Here is a 21,614-nt window from a genome sequence, read left to right as displayed (position 1 = left end):
GGAGCTAGGGAGCTGACACTGAAGGAGAGGAGGCACTCCCAGGGTCAGCCTGAGGAGGCAGGAGGCAAAGAGAGCTGGTGTTGGTGTCAGGGAGCCAAGGCAGACCTTGGACAGTGCCCAAGGTGGCACAGCCGTTGATGCATCTGCCACCTTAACCAGGGCCATTTCCTCCACCAGGCTGGTTACTCATGAAACAGTCTCCACCCTAAAAGCACTACAGCCACTCTTTTGGCCTGAGGTAGCTAGAGGTGAGAGGTAACCGTGTGCCCCTACTTTCTGGACACCCACCAGAAGGGATGTAGGCCCAGGAGGTAGTCAGAGAGCAAAGATGACCCTGGAGCAGAGATGGGGCTACTTGAAGGCCCCAGGAGGAAGGAGAAAAGAAATGGGAAAAGAGTGTTATGTCATGTTAAATATTTATTGTTTTCTGCAGACTGACCTTGGTGTAACTCTCAAGCCAGGAGGGGACTGGTTAGTGTTCAAGTTGCTGAGATCTTAGGTCAAAAAGCTACAGAAAAGAACTCACTTTGAGGGAAAAGAAAAAAAAAAAATCAACCATTATGAGGCAGTCTCTCCCCTTGCCACACCAATTCGAAGAGTCGAGGCTTCACACCTCATAACATGGTGACAAGAGCTCAGTGAACCAGAAGGTTTTACTGGGAGAAGAAAAAAGCCCTGGGGGTGGGGCAGTGGAGGGAAAGAGAGGAATGACAAAACTGGAAAAATAATAAAGGTCATTTTGGAAGCCCAGGAGGAAGTGGTCCTGGGAAACCTGAAGACATGGGAGATTCTGAAAGCCAAAGGGATTCAGCTTATCCTGATGAGGCAGGGTCCTGGGAATGAAGGAAGGGTGAGGCATGTCAAGGACCTGGGAGGCAAGGGAAGAACTGGAAGGGGGCCCCCAGGTGAAGAAAGGTATGGGATGGGGCACAGAAGTCCATGGAGAGGGCTGGCGGCTCCCAGGGTCCGGCGCATCAGAAGTTGGGCTTGTGCTTCTTGAGCTCCACCATGAGGTGGTGGATGTTGATGAGCTCGGCCCGGGCAGGCAGGGCTCGGAGCTGCGGCTGAGACAACACCCGGTGGAAGCGATGATAGAGCTGGATCAGCTGGGTCAGCGCTCCCTGCTCAGAGAAAGTCACAGAGGGATGAGAGTTGGCGTGGTGCTAGGGATGATGATTAGGAGTCAGGTTAGGGCTCATCCAGAACTTTGGGCACAGCTAGTAGTTGAAGATCAAGGGTCATTTGTATGATTCTGAGCCCAGAGAAAAGAGGGGGGAAAATCAGTGATGGGGTGGGGTGGGAGTGGGGACTGGGAACTGCAGGTCACCTGGATGATACTGGTTCCATTTTTGAAGTTGGTGAAACTCCGCATTACATCCTGACTCAGAGACTCCACTGAGGATTTCCAGGAACTACCAAAGCCACGGATTAGCTGAGTAACCCGGGCTGAGAGTAGGAGGAAAGAGATCATGGCTAAGTGATATTTGATCCCTCTACGTCTTCCCCAAGGCATAGCCACCCTCACCATGCAAGCCCTCTTTCCTAGTGTTCTCCCAACCCACTCTTTCCTGCTCGACACCCTCCCCATGTAATCTGCATCCTTGAATTTTTCTTTTCCATTCACCTTTCCACTGACCCCATCATAACCACCCCATTCTCAGACCTTCTTCCCCACGAAGTCGTTCAGCTTGTCCACGCTCAATCAAAGCCTCAGCTTCCTTCACAAATGCCACCAGACCCCCAAAGGGGGGAGACAGCAATTCTTCAATGAATTCCTGTAGAAACATACACACATACAGAGTTGAGTTTACTGGTGTTGGCAGATTTTCCCCAATTCTGGCATCATGCCCAACTTGGTCCTTAGAAAACTCCCATAACAGAACAGCTAAACTCTGCAAAGGTCATATACTTTAAGACACTGCCAGACTCACAAGAAGTAGGGGAAATCTCCAAGGATTACCCTCCTCAAAAAAAAAATTTTTTTTAATTACATTTGAAAAAAATTGAGCTGGGAGCAGAGGGCTGGAACCAGAGAAGTGGATAACTGGGAGAGGCAGGGCTACCAGAAGGCAAGTGGCCATGGCAACTCTGCTATCGGGAAGCTGAGCCTGATGCTAGCCTTGAGTGGGGATGCTGAGCCTGGTCTCTCACAAGAGCCTCAAAGAGGTGCCAATGTAGACCCATGTGGACGGCATCTTTCAGCTATTGCAAAAGGAGAGGTAAATCTTCTCTGAAATCTCCTCGATCCCAATTTAGGCCCCTATGAATGCTTAAGACCAAGAAAAGAACTCAAAGATCACCAGTCACAGAAGAAAGCAAGCTACCACGAGAGTCAGCACAGACAATAAGCAATGGACTTAGACCTCCAAAGACTGCCAATGTTAGAACTGTCAGATACAGAGCAGCTGTACATTCTGTAAAAACTGTTCAAAGAAGTTAAAGGTACAGACACAAACATGACCAATTAACAAGATTAGGAATGGAAAGACTTGAAACAAAATGGAATTTTAAAGAAATGATTTAAAAATTTTTAAAAAGTCAACTGGCTAAATCGCAGATTAGAAATACCTGGAAGCATGATAGAGCAAATTGGAATTTATAATTAAAGAACTGACTCAGAATGCAGCAGACAGATAAGGAGATGGAAATTTTTGAGACACTGATAAGTACAGAAATCTAATGGTCTAGGCAGTGATCATTGATGCTACTGGCAAAAAGAGAGCCAAGAAGACATTATGTGCCCCTGATAGACGTACACACCACTACCTCTCAAATAGCCTTGTAAGAAAAATCTAATTGGAACCTGATCAAATCTTTCCATCGAATTACACATTTATGGGAAAAAAGGAACAGTTTAGGCATGCCACGGAAGGCAGTCAGCAAAATCCAGACTGTACATCATTCTACATGACAAATGACTCCATTTCTTCCACAAATAAATTGCAGAGCGGGGCAGGGGGGTAAGATGGAAGGGAAATCTATAGATTAAAAAGAGACTCGTGAAAAAAAAGAAAAAAGAGAGACATGTATGGACGCATATGGATCCTGACTTGAACCACTGTCTATGAGATAACTGGGGATACCTGAATACTGGCTATTTTGAGAGTGTTTTTTTTTCTTTTTTTGGCTGCACCACACGGCTGATCTCAGTTCCTCGACCAGGGACTGACCCTGGGCCACTGTAGTGAAAGCACCAAATCCTAACTACTAGATCACCAGGGAACTCCCTGAAAGTGATAATTTTTTTTAAGTGTGATAAAGTATTGTGGTTTTTAAAACACATCCTGATACAGATGAAGTGATAGGGATGTATGGGATTTGATTCAGGGACTTCCCTGGTAGTACAGTGGTTAAGAATCTGCCTGCCAATGCAGGGGACATGGGTTCGATCCCTGGTCTGGGAAGATTCCACATGCTGTGAAGCAACTAAGCGCGTGTGCCACAACTACTGAGCCTGAGCGCCACAACTACTGAAGCCCGTGCGCCTAGAGCCCATGCTCAGCAACAAGAGAAGCCATCACAATGAGAAGCCCACACACCACAATGAAGAGTAGCCCCACTCGCCACAATTAGAAAAAGCCCACGTGCAGCAACAAAGACCCAATGCAGACAAAAAAAAACAAACAAACTTTTTAAATTCAAAATCACTGTGGGTAGGGGGGACAGGTGGGAGAAGGATGAACAGTGAGTGTTGATACAGATGAAACAAAACTGTCTGTGAGTTGTTATTGGTTGAAGATCTGTGATGGCCCCTGGGAGTTCACCATGCTATCCTCTATATAGCATGTACATTTGAAATTTCCCAAAACACAGAGTTAAAATGAAAAAGCAAACAAACAAGTAAAAAACAATGGAAGGGAGGAATTAAAATAGGGAAAGAAAAAAGAAAAAACAGAAAAACAAAAAACCCAACCCAAATAGTAAGATCTGGTAAGGTGAAAATGAAACTTTTATTCCATTTAAAAATAAACTACTTCCACTTAAAAATCTTTTGTGGAATCTAATATGGTACAAATGAACCTGTCTACAAAACAGAAATACAGCAGAAGCAAGAAGAACTACAATCCTGCAGCAGGTGGAACAAAGACCACATTCACAGAAAGACAAACAAGATGAAAAGGCACAGGGCTATGTACCAGATGAAGGAACAAGATAAAACCCCAGAAAAACAACTAAATGAAGTGGAGATAGGCAACCTTCCAGAAAAATAATTCAGAATAATGATAGTGAAGATGATCCAGGACCTCGGAAAAGAATGGAGGCAAAGATCGAGAAGATGCAAGAAATGTTTAACAAAGACATAGAAAAATAAAAGAACAAACAGAGATGAACAATACAATAACTGAAACGAAAAATACACTAGAAGGAATCAATAACTGATGGAGAAGGGATAAGTGACCTGGAAGACAGAATGGTGGAATTCACTGCTGTGGAACAGAATAAAGAAAAAAGAATGAAAAGAAATGAAGACAGCCTAAGAGACCTCAGGGACAAAATTAAACGCAACAACATTCACATTATCGGGGTCCCAGAAGGAGAAGAGAGACAGAAAGGACCAGGGAAAATATTTGAAGAGATTATAGTCGAAAACTTCCCTAACATGGGAAAGGAAATAGCCACCCAAGTCCAGGAAGTGCAGAGAGTCCCATAGAAGATAAACCCAAGGAGAAACATGCCAACACACATAGTAATCAAATAGGCAAAAATTAAAGACAAAGAAAAATTATTGAAAGCAGCAAGGGAAAAATGACAAATATCATATAATGGAACTCCCATAAGGTTAACAGCTGATTTCTCAGCAGAAACTCTACAAGCCAGAAGGGAGTGGCATGACATACTTAAAGTGATGAAAGGGAAGAACCTACAACCAAGATTACTCCACCCAGCAAGGATCTCATTCAGATTCGATGGAGAAATCAAAAGCTTTACAGACAAGCAAAAGCTAAGAGAATTCAGCACCACCAAACCAGCTCTAAAACAAATGCTAAAGGAACTTCTCTAAGTGGGAAACACAAAAAAGAAAAGGACCTACAAAAACAAACCCAAAACAATTAAGAAAATGGTAATAGGAACATACATATTGATAATTACCTTAAACATGAATGGATTAAATGCTCCAACCAAAAGATATAGGCTTGCTGAATGGATACAAAAACAAGACCCATATATACGCTGTCTACAAGAGACCCACTTCAGACCTAGGGACACATACAGACAGAGAGTGAGGGGATGGAAAAAGATATTCCATGCCAATGGAAATCAAAAGAAAGCTGGAGTAGCAACACTCATATCAGATAAAATAGACTTTAAAGATTGTTACAAGAGACAAGGAAGGACACTACATAATGATCAAGGGATCAATCCAAGAAGAAGATATAACAATTATAAATATATATGCACCCAACATAGGAGCACCTCAATACATAAGGCAACTAACTGCTAACAGCTATAAAAAAGGAAATCGACAGTAACACAACAATAGTGGGGGACTTTAACACCTCACTTACACCAATGGACAGATCATCCAAACAGAAAATTAATAAGGAAACACAAGCTTTAAATGACACAACAGACCAGATAGATTTAATTGATATTTATAGGACATTCCATCCAAAAACAGCAGATTACACTTTCTTTTCAAGTGCGCACAGAACATTCTCCAGGATAGATCACAGCTTGGGTCACAAATCAAGCCTCAGTAAATTTAAGAAAACTGAAATCACATCAAGCATCTTTTCTGACCACAACGCTATGAGATTAGAAATCAATTACAGGGGGAAAAAACGTAAAAAGCACAAACACATGGAGGCTAAACAATACGTTACTAAATAACCAAGAGATCATTGAAGAAATCAAAGAGGAAATCAAAAAATACCTAGAGACAAATGACAATGAAAACACGATGATCCAAAACCTATGGGATGCAGCAAAAGCAGTTCTAAGAGGGAAGTTTATAGCAATACAATCCTACCTCAAGAAACAACAAACATCTCAAATAAACAATCTAACCTTACACCTAAAGGAACTAGAGAAAGAATAACAAACAAAACCCAAAGATAGTAGAAGGAAAGAAATCATAAAGATCAGAGCAGAAACAAATGAAATAGAAACAAAGAAAATAATAGCAAAGATCAATAAAACTAAAAGCTGGTTCTTTGAGAAGATAAACAAAATTGATAAACCATTAGCCAGACTCATCAAGAAAATGAGGGAGAAGACTCAAACCAATAAAATTAGAAATGAAAAAGGAGAAGTTACAACAGACACCACAGAAATACAAAGCATCCTAAGAGACTACTACAATCAACTCTATGCCAGTAAAATGGACAACCTGGAAGAAATGGACAAATTCTTAGAAAGGTATAAGCTTCCACAACTGAACCAGGAAGAAATAGAAAATATGAACAGACCAATCACAAGTAATGACATTGAAACCGTGATTAAAAATCTTCCAACAAACAAAAGTCCAGGACCAGGTGGCTTCACAGGTGAATTCTATCAAACATTTAGAGAAGAGTTAACACCCATCCTTCTCAAACTCTTCCAAAAAATTGCACAGGAAGGAACACTCCCAAATTCATTCTATAAGGCCACCATCACCCTAATACCAAAACCAGACAAAGATCTACAAAAAAAGAAAATTACAGGCCAATATCACTCATGAATATAGATGCAAAAACCCGCAACAAAATACTAGCAAATAGAATCCAACAACACATTAAAAGGATCATACACCATGATCAAGTGGGATTTGTCCCAGGGATGCAAGGATTCTTCAATATATGCAAATCAATCAATGTGATACACCATATTAACAAACTGAAGAAGAAAAACCACAAGATCATCTCAATAGATGCAGAAAAAGCTTTTGACAAAATTCAACACCAATTTATGATAAAAACTCTCTAGAAAGTGGGCATAGAGGGAACCTACCTCAACATAATAAAGGCCATATATGACAAACCCACAGCAAACATCATTCTCAATGGTGAAAAACTGAAAGCATTTCCTCTAAGATCAGGAACAAGACAAGGATGTCCACTCTCACCACTATTATTCAACATAGTTTTGGAAGCCCTAGCCATGGTAATCAGAGAAGAAAAAGAAATAAAAGGAATACAAACTGGAAAAGAAGTAAAACTGTCACTGTTTGCAGATGACATCATACTATACATAGAGAATCCTAAATATGCCACCAGAAAACTACTAGAGCTAATCAATGAATTTGGTAAAGTTGCAGGATGCAAAATTAATGCACAGAAATTTTTTGCATTCCTATACACTAATGATGAAAAATCTGAAAGAGAAATTAAGGAAACACTCCCATTTACCATTGTAACAAAAAGGATAAAATACCTAGGAATAAACCTACCTAGGGAGACAAAAGACCTGTATGCAGAAAACTATAAGACACTGATGAAAGAAATTAAAGACGATACAAACAGATGGAGAGATATACCATGTTCTTGGATTGGAAGAATCAGTATTGTGAAAATGTCTATACTACCCAAAGCAGTCTACAGATTCAATGCAATCAAGATCAAATTACCAATGGCATTTTTTACAGAACTAGAACAAAAAATCTTAAAATTTGTTTGGAGACACAAAAGACCCCGAATAGCCAAAGCAGTCTTGAGGGAAAAAAACAGAGCTGGAGGAATCAGACTGCCTGACTTCAGACTATACTACAAAGCTACAGTAATCAAGACAATATGGTACTGGCACAAAAACAGAAATATAGATCAATAACAGGACAGAAAGCCAGAGATAAACCCATGTACCTATGGTCAACTAATCTATGACAAAGGAGGCAAGGATATACAGTGGAGAAACGACAGCCGCTTCAATAAGTGGTGTTGGGAAAACTGGACAGCTACATGTAAAAGAATGAAATTAGAACACTCCCTAACACCATACACAAAAATAAACTCAAAATGGATTAAAGACCTAAATGTAAGTCCAGACACTATAAAACTCTTAGAGGAAAACATAGGCAGAACACTCTATGACATAAATCACAGCAAGATCCTTTTTGACCCACCTCCTGGAGAAATGGAAATAAAAACAAAAATAAACAAATGGGACCTAATGAAACTTAAAAGCTTTTGCACAGCAAAGGAAACCATAAACAAGACAAAAAGACAACCCTCAGAATGGGAGAGAATATTTGCAAGTGAAGCAACTGACAAAGGATTAATCTGCAAAATTTACAAGCAGCTCATGCAGCTCAATATCAAAAAAAACAAACAACCCAATCCAAAAATGGGCAGGAGACCTAAATAGACATTTCTCCAAAGAAGATACACAGATTGCCAACAAACACATGAAAGAATGCTCAACATCATTAATCATTAGAGTAATGAAAATCAAAATCAAAACAATGAGATATCATCTCACACCAGTCAGAATGGCCATCATCAAAAAATCTACAAACAGTAAACGCTGGAGAGGATGTGGAGCAAAGGGAACCCTCTTGCACTGTTGGTGGGAAAGTAAATTGATACAACCACTATGGAGAACAGTATGGAGGTTCCTTAAAAAACTAAAAATTGAACTACCATATGACCCAGCAATCCCACTACTGGGCATATACCCTGAGCAAACCATAATTCAAAAAGAATCGTACCACAATGTTCACTGCAGCTTTGTTTACAATAGCCAGGACATGGAAGCAACCTAAGTGACCATCGACAGATGAATGGATAAAGAAGCTGTGGCACATATATACAATGGAATATTACTCAGCCATAAAAAGAAACGAAATTGAGTTATTTGTAGTGAGGTGGATGGACCTAGAGTCTGTTATACGGAGTGAAGTAAGTCAGAAAGAGAAAAACAAATACCGTATGCTAACACATATATGGAATCTAAAAAAAATTTTTTAAATGGTTCTAATGAACCTAGGGGCAGGGCAGGAATAAAGACGCAGACGTAGAGAATGGACTTGAGGACACAGGGATGGGGAAGGGTAAGCTGGGACAAACTGAGAGAGTGGCATGGACATATATACACTACCAAATGTAAAACCGATAGCTAGTGGGAAGCAGCCGCATAGCACAGGGAGATCAGCTCGGTGCTTTGTGACCACCTAGAGGGGTGGGTTAGGGAGGATGGGAGGGAGGGAGATGCAAGAGGGAAGAGATATGGGGATATGTGTATATGTATAGCTGATTCACTTTGTTATAAAGCAGAAACTAACACACCATTGTAAAGCAATTATACTCCATTAAAGATGTTAAAAAAAAACTGCAGTGAAAAACTGATAAACTTATGAATTTCAAAACCTCTCTCTCAACTACTGATAAGTAGACAAAAAAAAATCAGTAAAAATATAGGTGATGTGAACCTCAGAATTAAAGAGCTTGATTTCCACACCTGACAATCAAAGAATACACAATCTTCTCAAACATACATGGGGGACTTTCCTGGTGGTCCAGTGGCTAAGACTCTGTGCTCCCAATGCACGGGGCCTGGGTTTGACCCCTGGTCAGGGAACTAGATCCCACATGCCGCAACTAAGAACCGGTGCAGCCAAATAAACAAATTTTTAAAAATTTAAAAATTTAAAGAAAACATTGGACATTTACAAAAGTTGGTCGTGTCCTAGGCCAAAGCAAATATAAACAAATTTCAAAAAATTTTCATATTTCAAATATTCAGTACCGAAAGGCCACATTCTCCATCCACAATGCAATTAAGTTAGACATTAATAACAAAAAGATAAAAAACTACTTTTGGAAATTTTAAAACACTCCTCTAAAAAATCTCATGGATTGAAGAAGAAATGACTGAAATATAAAAATTCTTAGAACTGAATAATAAAAATGCTACATACTCAAACCTACAGAACTCAATAAAAGGAGTACTTAGAGGGAATTTCATAGTATATTTTTTTTAAATGGCAGTGCCACAATTTTTTTTTTTAATTAATTTATTTATTTTTGGCTGCGTTGGGTCTTCATTGCTGTGCGCGGGCTTTCTCTAGTTGCGGCAAGCGGGGGCTGCTCTTCGTTGCGGTGCGCAGGCTTCTAATTGCGGTGGCTTCTCTTGTTGCGGGGCACAGGCTCTAGGGCACACGCAGGCTTCAGAAGTTGTGGCACGGGGGCTTAGTTGCTCCGCGGCATGTGGGATCTTCCCGGACCAGGGCTCGAACCCATGTCCCCTGCGTTGGCAGGCGGACTCTTAACCATTGTGCCACCAGGGAAGCCCAGGAATTTCATAGTTTTAAATCTTCCTGGATGTGTGTGCTGGCAAGTTCTAAGATACTTCCAAGGAAGAGATCATTTCAATCTCAAACTCTTTCAGAATAAAAAGAATGAAGAAATACTTCCTTCCCACCTTCTTCTTCAAATCCAGTATGACTTTGGTACCAAAACCACACAAGTACAAGTACAAGAAAAGAACATCACAGGCCAATCTCACTTCTGCACAGAGAAGCAAAAATCCCATATGAATTAGACCAAATCCAGAATGGTTTAACATTCTAAAATCTACAAATGTAATATACCACACAGTAGATTTTTTTTTAAATTGAAGTATAGTTGATTTACAACATTGTGATACTTTCAGGTGTATAGCAAAGTGATTCAGATATAGATATATATACAGATAGATATATACATTCTTTTTCAGATTCTTGTCCATTATAGGTTATTACAAGATATTGAATATAGTTCCCTGTGCTATACAGTAGGTCCTTGCTGTTTATTTTATATATAGTTGTCCTAATTTATCCCATCCATGACATAATAGATTTTTAAAAACTTAAATATATGATTACCTCAATGTATGCAGAAAAAGCACACATTCTTGATTAAAAATTCAATACCCATTCATGATTTTTTAAAAATTAATAACTTTTGGCATACTAGGGATCGAAAGGAATTTTCTTCACCTGATAAAGGATATCTATAAAAAACCTACAACAACAGTACTCTTAATGCGGAAATGATGAAAGCACTCCTTTTAAAATTAGGAAGAGATAAGCATTCTCACTATCACCACTTCTATTCAACCATTCAGCTTTGTACTGGAGGTACTAGCCAATGCAGTAAGAGAATAAAGACATAGAGAAATTAAATACATAGGGATCAGAAAAGAAGAAATAAAACTGTCACAATTCAGAGATGATGAACGCCTACAAAGAAACACACACACACACCTCCAAAAACATTATTAGAAATAATTTAGGGGACATCCCTGCTGGCGAAGTGGTTAAGAATCCGCCTGCCAACGTAGGGAACACGGGTTTGATCCCTCGTCCAGTAAGATTCCACATGCCGCAGAGTAACTAAGCCCATGCATGAGCCACAACTATGGAGCCCGAGTGCCACAACTACTGAAGCCCACGCAACTAGAGACCGTGCTCCACAACAAGAGAAGCCAACGCAGTGAGAAGCCCGCGCGCCGCAATGAAGAGTAGCCCCTGATCGCCGCAACCAGAGAAAGACCGTGAAAGCCTCCACGCAGCGATGTAGACCCAGCACAGCCAAATATAAATAAATAAGTTAAAAAAATAAAAATAAAGTTAAAATGATACTTAAAAAAAAAAAGAAAGAATTTAGGAAGGTGGCTGGCTATATAATCCATGTACAAAAATCAACAGCATTTCTACACACCACTTCAAACAAGTAAATTTCTTTTTTAAAACACAATATTTAAGGAACAACAGTTTATTTAAAGGACAAATCCTAAAAGAATAAAGTCCAAACAGAGAGAAAAAAAAATGTAGTTATTATTTCTAGTAATTCCTAGTATTATTCTTAGTAATTATCCCTAAATAAATGTAGATTTACTTCTAGTAGGAAAAACTATGATAAAAACTCTTAGCGCAAGGGTGATTAAAAGGAATTTTCTTAACCTGATAAAGGGCATCTACAAAAAAACCTACATCTACATTACTCTTAATGAGAAAATGATAAAAGCATTTCTTTTAAACTCAGGAACAGGATATTATTCAACTATTAAACTGTTATAGGGTCCTGGCCAGAAGAGTAAAAGATCAAAGACATAAGAAATTAAAGGTAAAGAATTGGGAAGGATTTATGTATTCCTAGTAGGACTAAAGCTACATATTACACCTACCTAGGAGCAATTCTAACAAAAGGTTTGCAATATCTTTGTGCTGAAGACTATAAAAGGTTATCAAAAGACAATAAAGAATACATTTAAAAATGTAGAAAGGGGCCATGTTCGTGGATGGGAAGTTTCAATATCAAAAAGTATCAATTCTTCTAAACTGATCAATGCAACTACATTCAAAATCATTAATAAGCTTTTCTGAAAACTTATAAGCTGATCATAAAATTTACATGAAAAATCAAAAGGCCAATAATACTCAAGATAATGATGAAAAAGAAGGTAGGAGAGGGAAGTCCCTGGCAGTCCAGTGGTTAGGACTCCGCACTTCCATTGCAGGGGCATGGGTTCAATCCCTGGTTGCGGAACTAAGATCCCACAGCTGCATGGTGCCACCAAAAACAAAACAAAACAAACAAAAAAGAAGGTAGGAGAATTTGTCCTAAAAGCATGATAATTAAAACTGTTTTGCAGGTAGACAAATTGATCAATGGAATAGACTAGAGGCAAGAGGCACATGTTTGTGGAGTTTTGCTGTGTGACACAGACAGGACTACAGATCAAATGGGGAAAGAAAGGGACTTCCTATAAATGGTTCTAGGCCAATCATTTTTCCAAATAGAAAATAATTAGTATCCTACCTCACATCATACACAAAAATCAATTCTAGGTAAATTTAGGGCTTAAAAGTAAAAAGCAAAATTCTACAATATTAAGAAAATGCAGTATAATATTTTTCTGGCTTTGGGGTAATTAGGGATTCCTTAATCAAGACACAAAAATAAGGATTATTAAATTCATGAAGTTACAATTAGAAATTTCTGTTCATCATAAGACAACATAGAAAAAGTAAAAAGGGGAATTCCCTGGCAGTCCAGAGGTTAGGACTCTGCACTTTCACTGCAGAGGGCCTGGGTTTGATCCCTGGTCAGGGAACTAAGATCCCACAAGGCTCGCAGAGCGGGCAAAAAAATTTTTTTAAATAAAATTAAATCAAAAAAAAAAAAGTTAAAAGATAAAACACCTCCTGAAAGGTATCTGCAACCTATACAATCAACAAAAGATTAGTAGGTAAATGTATTAAGAACTCTTATAAATCAGTAAGAAAAACACAAACAGCCCAAGTTTTAAAAGGTCAAATGCTGACAGACATTTTACAGAAAAGAAAAATTTGTATGGTTATTTAACATTTGAAATGATGCTCAATCTCATTAGTAATCAAGAAAATGCAAATCAAGCTCCCAGTGAGACACCTACCAGAAAGGCAAAGATAGTCTGATCTATCGTATGTTGGAGAAAATATGACTCATTGAAAATTCTTATACATTTCAGGTAAGGAATAAACTGGTCCCATCACTTAGGAAAACAATTTGGCATTGTCTCATAAAGTTGAATACTAGCATTCTCTTGATGCAGCAAGCCTACTCCTACCTCCAAGAGAGATTCTTTTTTTTTTTTGCGGTATGTGGGGCTCTCACTGTTGTGGCCTCTCCCGTTGCGGAGCACAGGCTCCGGACGCGCAGGCTCAGCAGCCATGACTCACAGGCCCAGCCGCTCCGTGGCATGTGAGATCTTCCCGGACCGGGGCACAAACACGTGTCCCCTGCATCGGCAGGCGGACTCTCAACCACTGCACCACCAGGGAAGCCCCAAGAGAGATTCTTGATAAAACTTTTGATATATCTATGTGTGCTAAAAGACATAATTGTTCATAAAACAATGTTCACAGGAGCAAGAAACTGGAAATAATCCAAATGTCCTCTGTTATATTCACACAATGTAACATTATATTGCAGTGAAAAAGAATGAGCTACATGGGCTTCCCGGGTGGCGCAGTGGTTGAGAGTCCGCCTGCCGATGCAGGGGACACGGGTTCGTGCCCCGGTCCGGGAAGATCCCACATGCCGCGGAGCGGCTGGGCCCGTGAGCCATGGCTGCTGAGCCTGCGCGTCCGGAGCCTGTGCTCCACAACGGGACAGGCCACAACAGTGAGAGGCCCGCGTACCGCAAAAAAAAAAAAAAAAAAAAAAAAAAAAAAAGAATGAGCTACAGCCATATGTCATAACAGGACAATACTAGAAAAATTATGCATGAAATAATCCTGTGATTCTCGCTTTTATGGCACTCAAACCCCAAACCAAATAGTTAGTTTTTGCATACCTATAGCTCTATTTTTTTTTTACTTTTTTTTTTTTGGCCACACCATGCGGTATGCGGAATCTTAGTTCCCCAACCAGGGATCAAACCCATGCCCCCTGCAGTGGAAGCACAGAGTGCTAACCACTGGACCACCAGGGAAGTCCCTATGGCTGTATTTTTAAAAGCCAGGGCATGATAAAGACAACATTTAGGTCAAGAGGTGCCTCTATGTGAAACGCAGGGTGATGGGGTGGGGTTTATTGCCAAGGTGTGTGGTAGGTTCATGGATGTCTATATCATTAAAAAAATACAAAAGAAGGGCTTCCCTGGTGGCGCAGTGGTCGAGAGTCCGCCTGCCGATGCAGGGGACACGGGTTCGTGCCCCGGTCTGGGAAGATCCCACATGCTGTGGAGCGGCTAGGCCTGTGAGCCATAGCCGCTGAGCCTGCCAGTCCAGAGCCTGTGCTCCGCAACGGGAGGGGCCACAACAGTGAGAGGCCCGCGTAGCTAACGGCCCCTTCTGTCTCTCTGTCTCTCTGTCTCTCTCTCAACTAAACAGCACATGGGACTATTCCTTTCCTCTTCCCCATACCCCTACCTGTGTCCGAGCATTGAGCAGCTGTTGGAAACTTTCAACCTCTTTGCTGTCATCCGCAGCCCGCTCCTAAGGGAAGACACAGGGAAATCTCAAGTTTGGGGAGAAGCTGCCCTTCACGTCGGAATATCCCCTTCTCCCCACATTTACTGTACATAGCCAGACGCTGTGCCAGTCTGCAAGAATAAAACACCAAACAAAGCCAGCATAATCTTTGCCCTCGTGGAGGTAACAGAGCAGTGGGGGGAACCCAAATTCTCCAGGGAGGGAGACAAGGAGAAAGGGCTTCAGGTACCATCAGCACCCCCAGCATCATGTCGTAGTTGTTGATCAGAAACACAAGCTGCTCCTTCCTTGAGGAGAACTCGGCTGCCACTCGGAGGACAAAATTCTCCACCTCCACCTGAAAAAATGAGAGGAGGAGGTGGCAGGAGCAGGCAAGGGCCCCCACCTCACACTCCAGCCCCCTGCAGCAGCGCTGTGGCTCGGCAACCTCTCCCAGCCGCCCCTCACCTGTAGCTGGCCTAGCAGCTGCATCGTCCGTTCATTGGGAATCGTCTGATTGATGCTGACAAGAGCCGAGGAGAACTCTGCATAGCGGCGTGTGATCTGGGAGAAAGAAGGTAGGAAGAAAAATCAAGCCAACCCCCTGGCCCAACCCATGAAACCCCCAACTCCCTTGAAGCTGGCCAACCGGTCTCTGGGTGACTCCCACCTCCAATCCCTCCCCCAACAGTGCCCAACCCACCCTGAGTCTGACCACACTCCCAGATTGCCCCTCACGCAGCGTGGCTAGCTGTCCAGCCAGGCCCATGGACACGACCGTGAAGCTGGGTGACCCCTGCAGTGAGGCTTCGAGCCCTGCCTTTGAACGGCCCGTTACCCCTGACCGCCCTCACGTAGTGAGGCCGAGTGTCCAGCCCCCCGAGGCGCTGAGGGTCAGTGCTGCGGACACTCTGGACGTTCATCTCCAGGATCAGTTCAAACCGTGGCCACAGCAAGGTAAGCACTTGTTCCCAGTACCTGTGGGCTTGATCAGAATCAGAGATCTGGCAAGGAATGTCAGGGGTGGGGGCCAGGGGGAGGGTGTGTGTGCGGGAACCCTCATCGACAGGTGATAGCTGGTGGAGGCTGGAGTGGGTGTGAAAGGTGAGTCTGGAAGCAGCAGTACTGCCTCTAGACAGACAAATGGTAACAGGGTCAATGGTTCAGGTCAGGAGGAGCCCACGGGTCAGAGCAGGCTGGTGCAAGACCAAAGATTTCAAGGCCAGTGGGACATCAAGGACCAGAACTCAGCGACCTGTCCAGGGCAGGAACATCCCTCTTGGCTGTAATGTTGCGGAATCGGAGGACAATATGGATACAGAGAAAAACAGCAATGGCATCGTAGCAGTCAGTGAGGTAAGACTCCAGGTGTTTCTGTGATTTAGGAACAGGCAGGGGATTGGAAGAGAGCATCTGTTACTTTGCTTTTCCCAGTGGCCATGGACAGATGCTTGTGCTCCCCTAGGGACGTGGCACTAGGGAGGGGATCTAAATGGGAAATGCTCCCTCCTTCCCTGCCCACTGGCCACTCGGGTGGTCCTGCAGCCTTGCTCCCCAGATCTAAGATCACAAGCCCATCATAGCAGAATTCAGGGCTGACCACCAAGGTTTAGGGGCCCCTGAGTTTTCAGGTGCTGTCACCTGTGTGTCCCCAGGAGCCTCTGGGACCCCAAGCTTTGATGGTTTCATGGGGAATCACACAGCGAGGACGAGGCTCATGCATTTTAGAATGAAGGGATCCTGGTTTCAGTAACCCCAGGGCTGTGACCTCACTGTGGTGCTGACAAGAACTGGGGACAGAGTTTTAAGAGCCCGGGAGCGAGGGAGCCTACCAGGGTCATGCTGAGCGTGCGGCCCATGACTGCGTGGAAGAGGTCGTGTGCAGCCGAGCCAGACACAACGAAGAATTCACAGATGAAAAGGTATTCACGGCAGGAGTTGTCAAGGAGGGCGTAGTGCTGGCTGCGGAAGAGGGCCTCGAAAGGATACTAGGATGGAAGGGGTAGGAAAAGAGACAGACGGGATGGACCCCAGTACCAGCAGTCCATGGACACAGCTGGGAAATCAGCAAACCTGGGTAATGGGAGCTCAGGAGACCCTCCCCATCTACCCCTAGTCCAGGCTGCGAAAGAGCATCCTGAACGGGTACTGAAGAGGTAGGGGGAGGGGGGGCACGAGAAGACGCCGCCTCCACCTGCTGTTGCTGCTCCCATATCCTCCTTCACACCTGCCTCATGACATATCACCCACCTCTCCCCTCTGTACACCCTAAGTCAATGGTCCCCACCCTCTTATCACAGAACACTGGGGTGACTGGAGAAGAGGACTCCCACGGGCCTGCAGTGGGGGAAGCTTCGCCCTGAGGTCTGTACTCGGAGTTCTCCCGCCCCCACCCCCACCCCGTCGGCTAAGGCTTGCTCCTCCTCCTACCCTCTGTTCTCCCCGCTGGGCAGTGTGGGGCACAAGGATGGGGGCTTCCAGTTCAGTGGGGGAGATGACAGAGCCCCGGGTCCCCAGGGTGAAGATGGTATTCCTGCTGCGGAGGGATGGCTTTGAGAAGAATCGTGGCGAGTCAGAGTCAAGGAAAACAGTCACATCACAACTGTGATGGAAGGTCAAAGACTCAGGACTTCCAGGGGCCCCCAGCAGCCAGACACAGCCCCAGGGTCCCTCTTTCCCAGTTCTGGAGCCCCACTTCACCTCACATCGGTGAATGAGCCCTAAGGAGCCTCTACACCCCCTAACATCATATGCAAAACTCTGTGTCAGGATGATTTGTGCATTTTTCTGGGGAGGGAGGCCACAGCCTTGATCACATTCTCAAAGGTTTTGGTCCCACAGAAAAAAGGTAAGCAGCAGTGCCTTGGAGGCTGGAGCCCGAAGCCCCCTCACTCTCCAGACCCAGCATGAGGGCCCCTCAGCTCCAGGATATCTTTCTTGGCTGTATCTTCTACACCCATTAGATCATCCTTCTCAGCGACCTCCTCATACTAGAGAAAAGAGCAGAGAGAACTGGGAACCATCGCTTCCCAAAGTGCAACAAAAAAATGTCTTTTTATCCTGTCCCCCATTGCCCCGTAGCTGCCCCTCCCCGCAGCCCAGGGGCCCAGGACTGCCTCTTCCTCCGTGGCCTCACCTGCACCTTCATGAGCCGCCCCAGGTAAGAGCGGTAGTAGGACAGGTAGATCTTGCTCAGTGTCTCCACGTACTCGTCCCTGATCTCCTTTGCGGTGGCCCGTTCGTTGCCCAGCAGGAACTGATAGAAAAACCTGGAGATGCCAGGGACCAGTCAGTCTCCCTGACGGCCCAAGACGCCCAGCATCATGCTGGGCTGCTCAAGGGCTCCGAGGCCACCCCCAGCCCTTCGTTTGGGCGACAACCTGTACTTCAGCAGGGCCGTCTGGGGGATCTGATAGTTGGTCATTGGTTTTCTGAAGGAATAGATCTTCTGAAGGATGAACTCTCGGATCTTCGTCACTGCCTAGACACGGGGGACCAAACACAGGGCATGAAGCTGCAACCTCACTGTTTGGGAATTACTGAGGGAAGGAACAAATGTTGGATATGGAAGGGGTAAGAGTAGAGAATACCTCTTTGATATTTCTTAAGACTTTCAGGGGAACCCAGAGATGTGCTCTGCTAGGTAAAGGCAAGGTGAAGTTCTTGGGCACAGGCTACAATGAGCTTTGCCAGGGCAATTCAGGGTGGACTTCTCAGGCAGGCTGGTTTGAGTAGTCTCTAGGGTATCCACCCCCCTCCCCACCTTGATCCGGAGCCTGTCGAGCACGCCTCGGACGTCTGCACAGGCCGCTGTGCCCCTAGCCTCCTGCTCTCGGACTGCAGCTGCCTTGGCATCCAGCTCCTGCAGCTGCTCCAGGAACCGGGGCTCTGTGACTGGTGCCTCCAGAATTGCCCTGGGGAGCAAGGAGGGGTGGGATGGGGGAGGAGGGAGACCCAGACACCCCTAGACTCTAAACCATACCCCTGGCATCCAGCCTCTGTCTCCTCTCCCTTCTTACACTGCATCATAGAGTCAGGACACACATACAAAGTTTTCTGTTCCTAGACACACACACCTCCACCACCCACATAAGCCTTGGACCCCCTTCTCTACGCCCAACCCTGGATGATTCCTAATCTTTGATGCCTAAAGCCTGCATCAAGGTTAGGAAGCGCTGTCAACCCACTCATCAGTTTCTGGAAGTGACGTGATGGAGACCCATGTGGTAAGTAGGGTAGGTCGCTCCAGCCCATCTACTTGGTACAGACATTATGCCCCTTCAAACTGATGACTCACGTGACCAGAGCAGAGGGCACCACCAGACCATCGACAAGCTCCCCGAGTTTCCCCCGGACAGCCTGGCGGTTTCGAAGCCGAATGTTCATGGCTCCTGACTGTTCCTGCAGTGTCCGGATCTCAGAGCTGATGGAGCTGAGATCACTCTGAAAAGCTCCCAGCATCTGCTCCATGCGCTGGGGGAAGGTGGAAGTGTTACTGAATGGCCATAGGGTTGGTAGGGGACGAGGGGGCCACCCAAGTTTCTTGGTAAAATCTCCAGCATCTATCAGTCCGAGGGTAGTGGATGATAAGGGAAGAGGTACCTGAAAGATCACTGGCAAATAACATCAGTCATAGCGGCAACAACAAAAACGGCTGCTGAGGTCACCCTGAAGTGACCCTAACTGTCCCCGCCTGAGGCTGATGACGTAAAGAAAGTTCCCAGAGACCATGATCTGGGCTCAGGATTATGAGGGTTACTAACCTCAAGGACAGCATCACAGGCTGTGATCTGGTTGTGCAGAGATGCTATGTTTTCACTCTCTTGGATATCTGACTCACAAAAAGTCAAGGGGCCTCACTGTGGAGATGGAGATCCTCAGACCCGCAGGACCCCTCCAATTTCTCCCTGAGGTGACATAAACCTCAGAGAGAAGATGGCAGCCCCAGCTGGGCTGTCAGCACCATGCCCCCCAAGATGCCCATTTTAATAACACCACCCTTTTTCTCTGCTGGAGGATACAATCCCGAATGGATTTCTGCTCAATCTGCTGTAGCTCCAGCTCAACCTGCTTTGAATAGTGACGGAGATCCACACCCTGGGAGGACAGAAACGTGACAGGTCAGGAGGGAGTCAGTGAAGCGATGCTGGAACAGAGTCAATGAAGGACTAGAGAGTAAGACACCAAGGTGGTATTAGAAGAGCAAGAGATTGTTTTCTTCTTCTTTTCTCTGAGGGGAAGGTAAGTGGAGGGACAGATTAGTATAGTGGAAAACCTCACCGTTTTAAGAGCTTCCTTTACTAACTCATCCTCCAGATTCGCCTGAATGTGAACTGCAAATAGAAGTTCATCATGAGGGTCCATCCAGCTCCTCCACAGCTCCATCCCCACATTGAACATCCACACACTAACCCCTGCCCTAGTACTTCCAGCCCCCATGCCTCTCAGGTTATAGGAACTGCATCCCCCCACCCCCGTGCCATCACTTACCATCCACTTCATCCAGGATGAATTCATCAGAGGTGATGTCCAACTCTCCAAGCTGCAATGGCTCCTGAAGACCCGGACCACCCTCCTGGAGAGGGACAGGTTAATGGGAAAGCAAGGGGGAGAACAAAATACAATGGGGTAATCACCAACCCTTCAAGTGAGGGAGAAGGACTTTCACTGGGGAGCCATAGGTAAATACTGAGTCCAAAAATTCCAAAAGCCTCAAATTGTCTCAGTCTTACTGACTGGGGCTGATGGGTAGGGAATATGACCAGCAGACAGGCAACCCAGAAAGGGCGGAGGTGACCAAATGAGGAAAATTAGGAGATGCAGAGGACAGAGCAGAACCTACAGTTGAATTTAAGATCTCTAGACTCCTGCTATCTTAGGTGTTCTATCACCATCCCACTCGGGAGCCCCAGCCTTTCTAGAAATGCCAACTAACCTATAGTGTTTACCTACATGCCAGGGGCCATCTTATTTGTATTCATTTGCCTAATCCTAACCGACAATCTATACAGTAGGTCTTATTTTCTTCACCTCATAGGTGTGGAAAGTGATGGCACAGAGGGACTAGTTAACTTGCCCAAAGACACACAGTGTAAGTGGCAGAAATGGAATTAGAACCCAAGCAATCTAACTCCAGAGGCCATGTTCCTAGCCGTTACTCTACACTGCTTTTCTATTCTGCCCAAACATCTGGAGATTAACTGAAATTGTGGCCCCAGAACCTGAGTCTCGGCCATTCTGGTCCCCGCTCAGTTTCAGGTCTGATTCCAGGAAGGTGTATGGAGAGCCAAACCGGGTAGCATCACCGGTAGCAGCCGAGCTCCCAACCTTGTGCCTAAACCCAGCCCAGGCCTTTCTGACGTGAGGAGATCGGACGAGACTCTGCAGGAGAAACAGCCCTGCGTTCTCACCAGCGGGCCCTCCTCCTCCTCCATATCTGAGGCTCCGGCCCGCAACACCAGCTCCCGGGCGGCTGCAGCCATGGTCGCAGCGGCGGCCATTCCGCGCAGCCTCACTTCCGGCAGCTGTCAGGCGAGTCTGTTCCCCGGAGTGGAACTACAAGTCCTGGAGTGTCTTGCACTGCGCGAAATCGCTCCCAGATATTTGAGTTAAATTGTTTGCCTCCAGCCTTTCCCGTTCAGCTCTAACCGCTTCACCCAAGTGCAAATGGGAATCGGAAGTCTTAAGCACGATCTCAATCCGGAACCCTCGTTGCTCTCACACCCAAGAACTTTACGAACACGTAAAGAAAAACCGC

General features: G+C 44.6%; 1 protein-coding gene across 2 annotated transcripts; it reads right to left on the bottom strand.

The window, feature by feature from the left end:
- Positions 1 to 397: 397 nt before the first annotated feature.
- VPS52 (VPS52 subunit of GARP complex) lies at positions 398 to 21,608 on the bottom strand. 2 transcript variants are annotated; one of them, XM_082664082.1, is made up of 20 exons: positions 21,268 to 21,608; positions 20,348 to 20,432; positions 20,138 to 20,190; positions 19,879 to 19,954; positions 19,621 to 19,688; positions 19,155 to 19,330; positions 18,621 to 18,771; positions 18,238 to 18,338; positions 17,994 to 18,126; positions 17,790 to 17,847; positions 17,288 to 17,421; positions 16,690 to 16,845; positions 16,113 to 16,231; positions 15,712 to 15,835; positions 15,326 to 15,421; positions 15,108 to 15,215; positions 14,816 to 14,881; positions 1,664 to 1,775; positions 1,328 to 1,446; positions 398 to 1,121 (listed from the first exon to the last, which is right to left on the bottom strand). In XM_082664082.1, exons 1-20 carry the CDS (start codon positions 21,355 to 21,357, stop codon positions 975 to 977), a joined length of 2,172 nt encoding a protein of 723 aa, XP_082520208.1. In that variant the 5' UTR covers positions 21,358 to 21,608; the 3' UTR covers positions 398 to 974. The 2 variants fall into 2 exon arrangements, with proteins under 2 accessions (XP_082520208.1, XP_082520209.1); XM_082664083.1 differs by lacking the exons at positions 20,138 to 20,190; positions 20,348 to 20,432; positions 21,268 to 21,608 and having other exon boundaries at positions 19,621 to 19,692; positions 19,879 to 20,065.
- Positions 21,609 to 21,614: the final 6 nt, after the last annotated feature.

The sequence above is a fragment of the Grampus griseus genome (assembly GCF_964374135.1).
Source record: "Grampus griseus genome assembly, chromosome: 10".
Lineage (NCBI taxonomy): Eukaryota > Metazoa > Chordata > Mammalia > Artiodactyla > Delphinidae > Grampus > Grampus griseus.
Note: the sequence above shows the minus strand (reverse complement) of the source record. Positions and strands in the feature narration are given on the sequence as shown.

Coding starts and splice junctions, on each gene's coding strand:
- VPS52 (XM_082664082.1), bottom strand. CDS start 21,357: ATGGCCGCCGCTGCGACCATGGCTGCAGCCGCCCGGGAGCTGGTGTTG. Junction 15,836..16,112: donor GATGTTCCTGCCCTGGACAG/GTCGCTGAGTTC, acceptor TCAAGCCCACAG/GTACTGGGAACAAGTGCTTA. Junction 15,216..15,325: donor AGCTGCTAGGCCAGCTACAG/GTGAGGGGCGGC, acceptor TCATTTTTTCAG/GTGGAGGTGGAGAATTTTGT.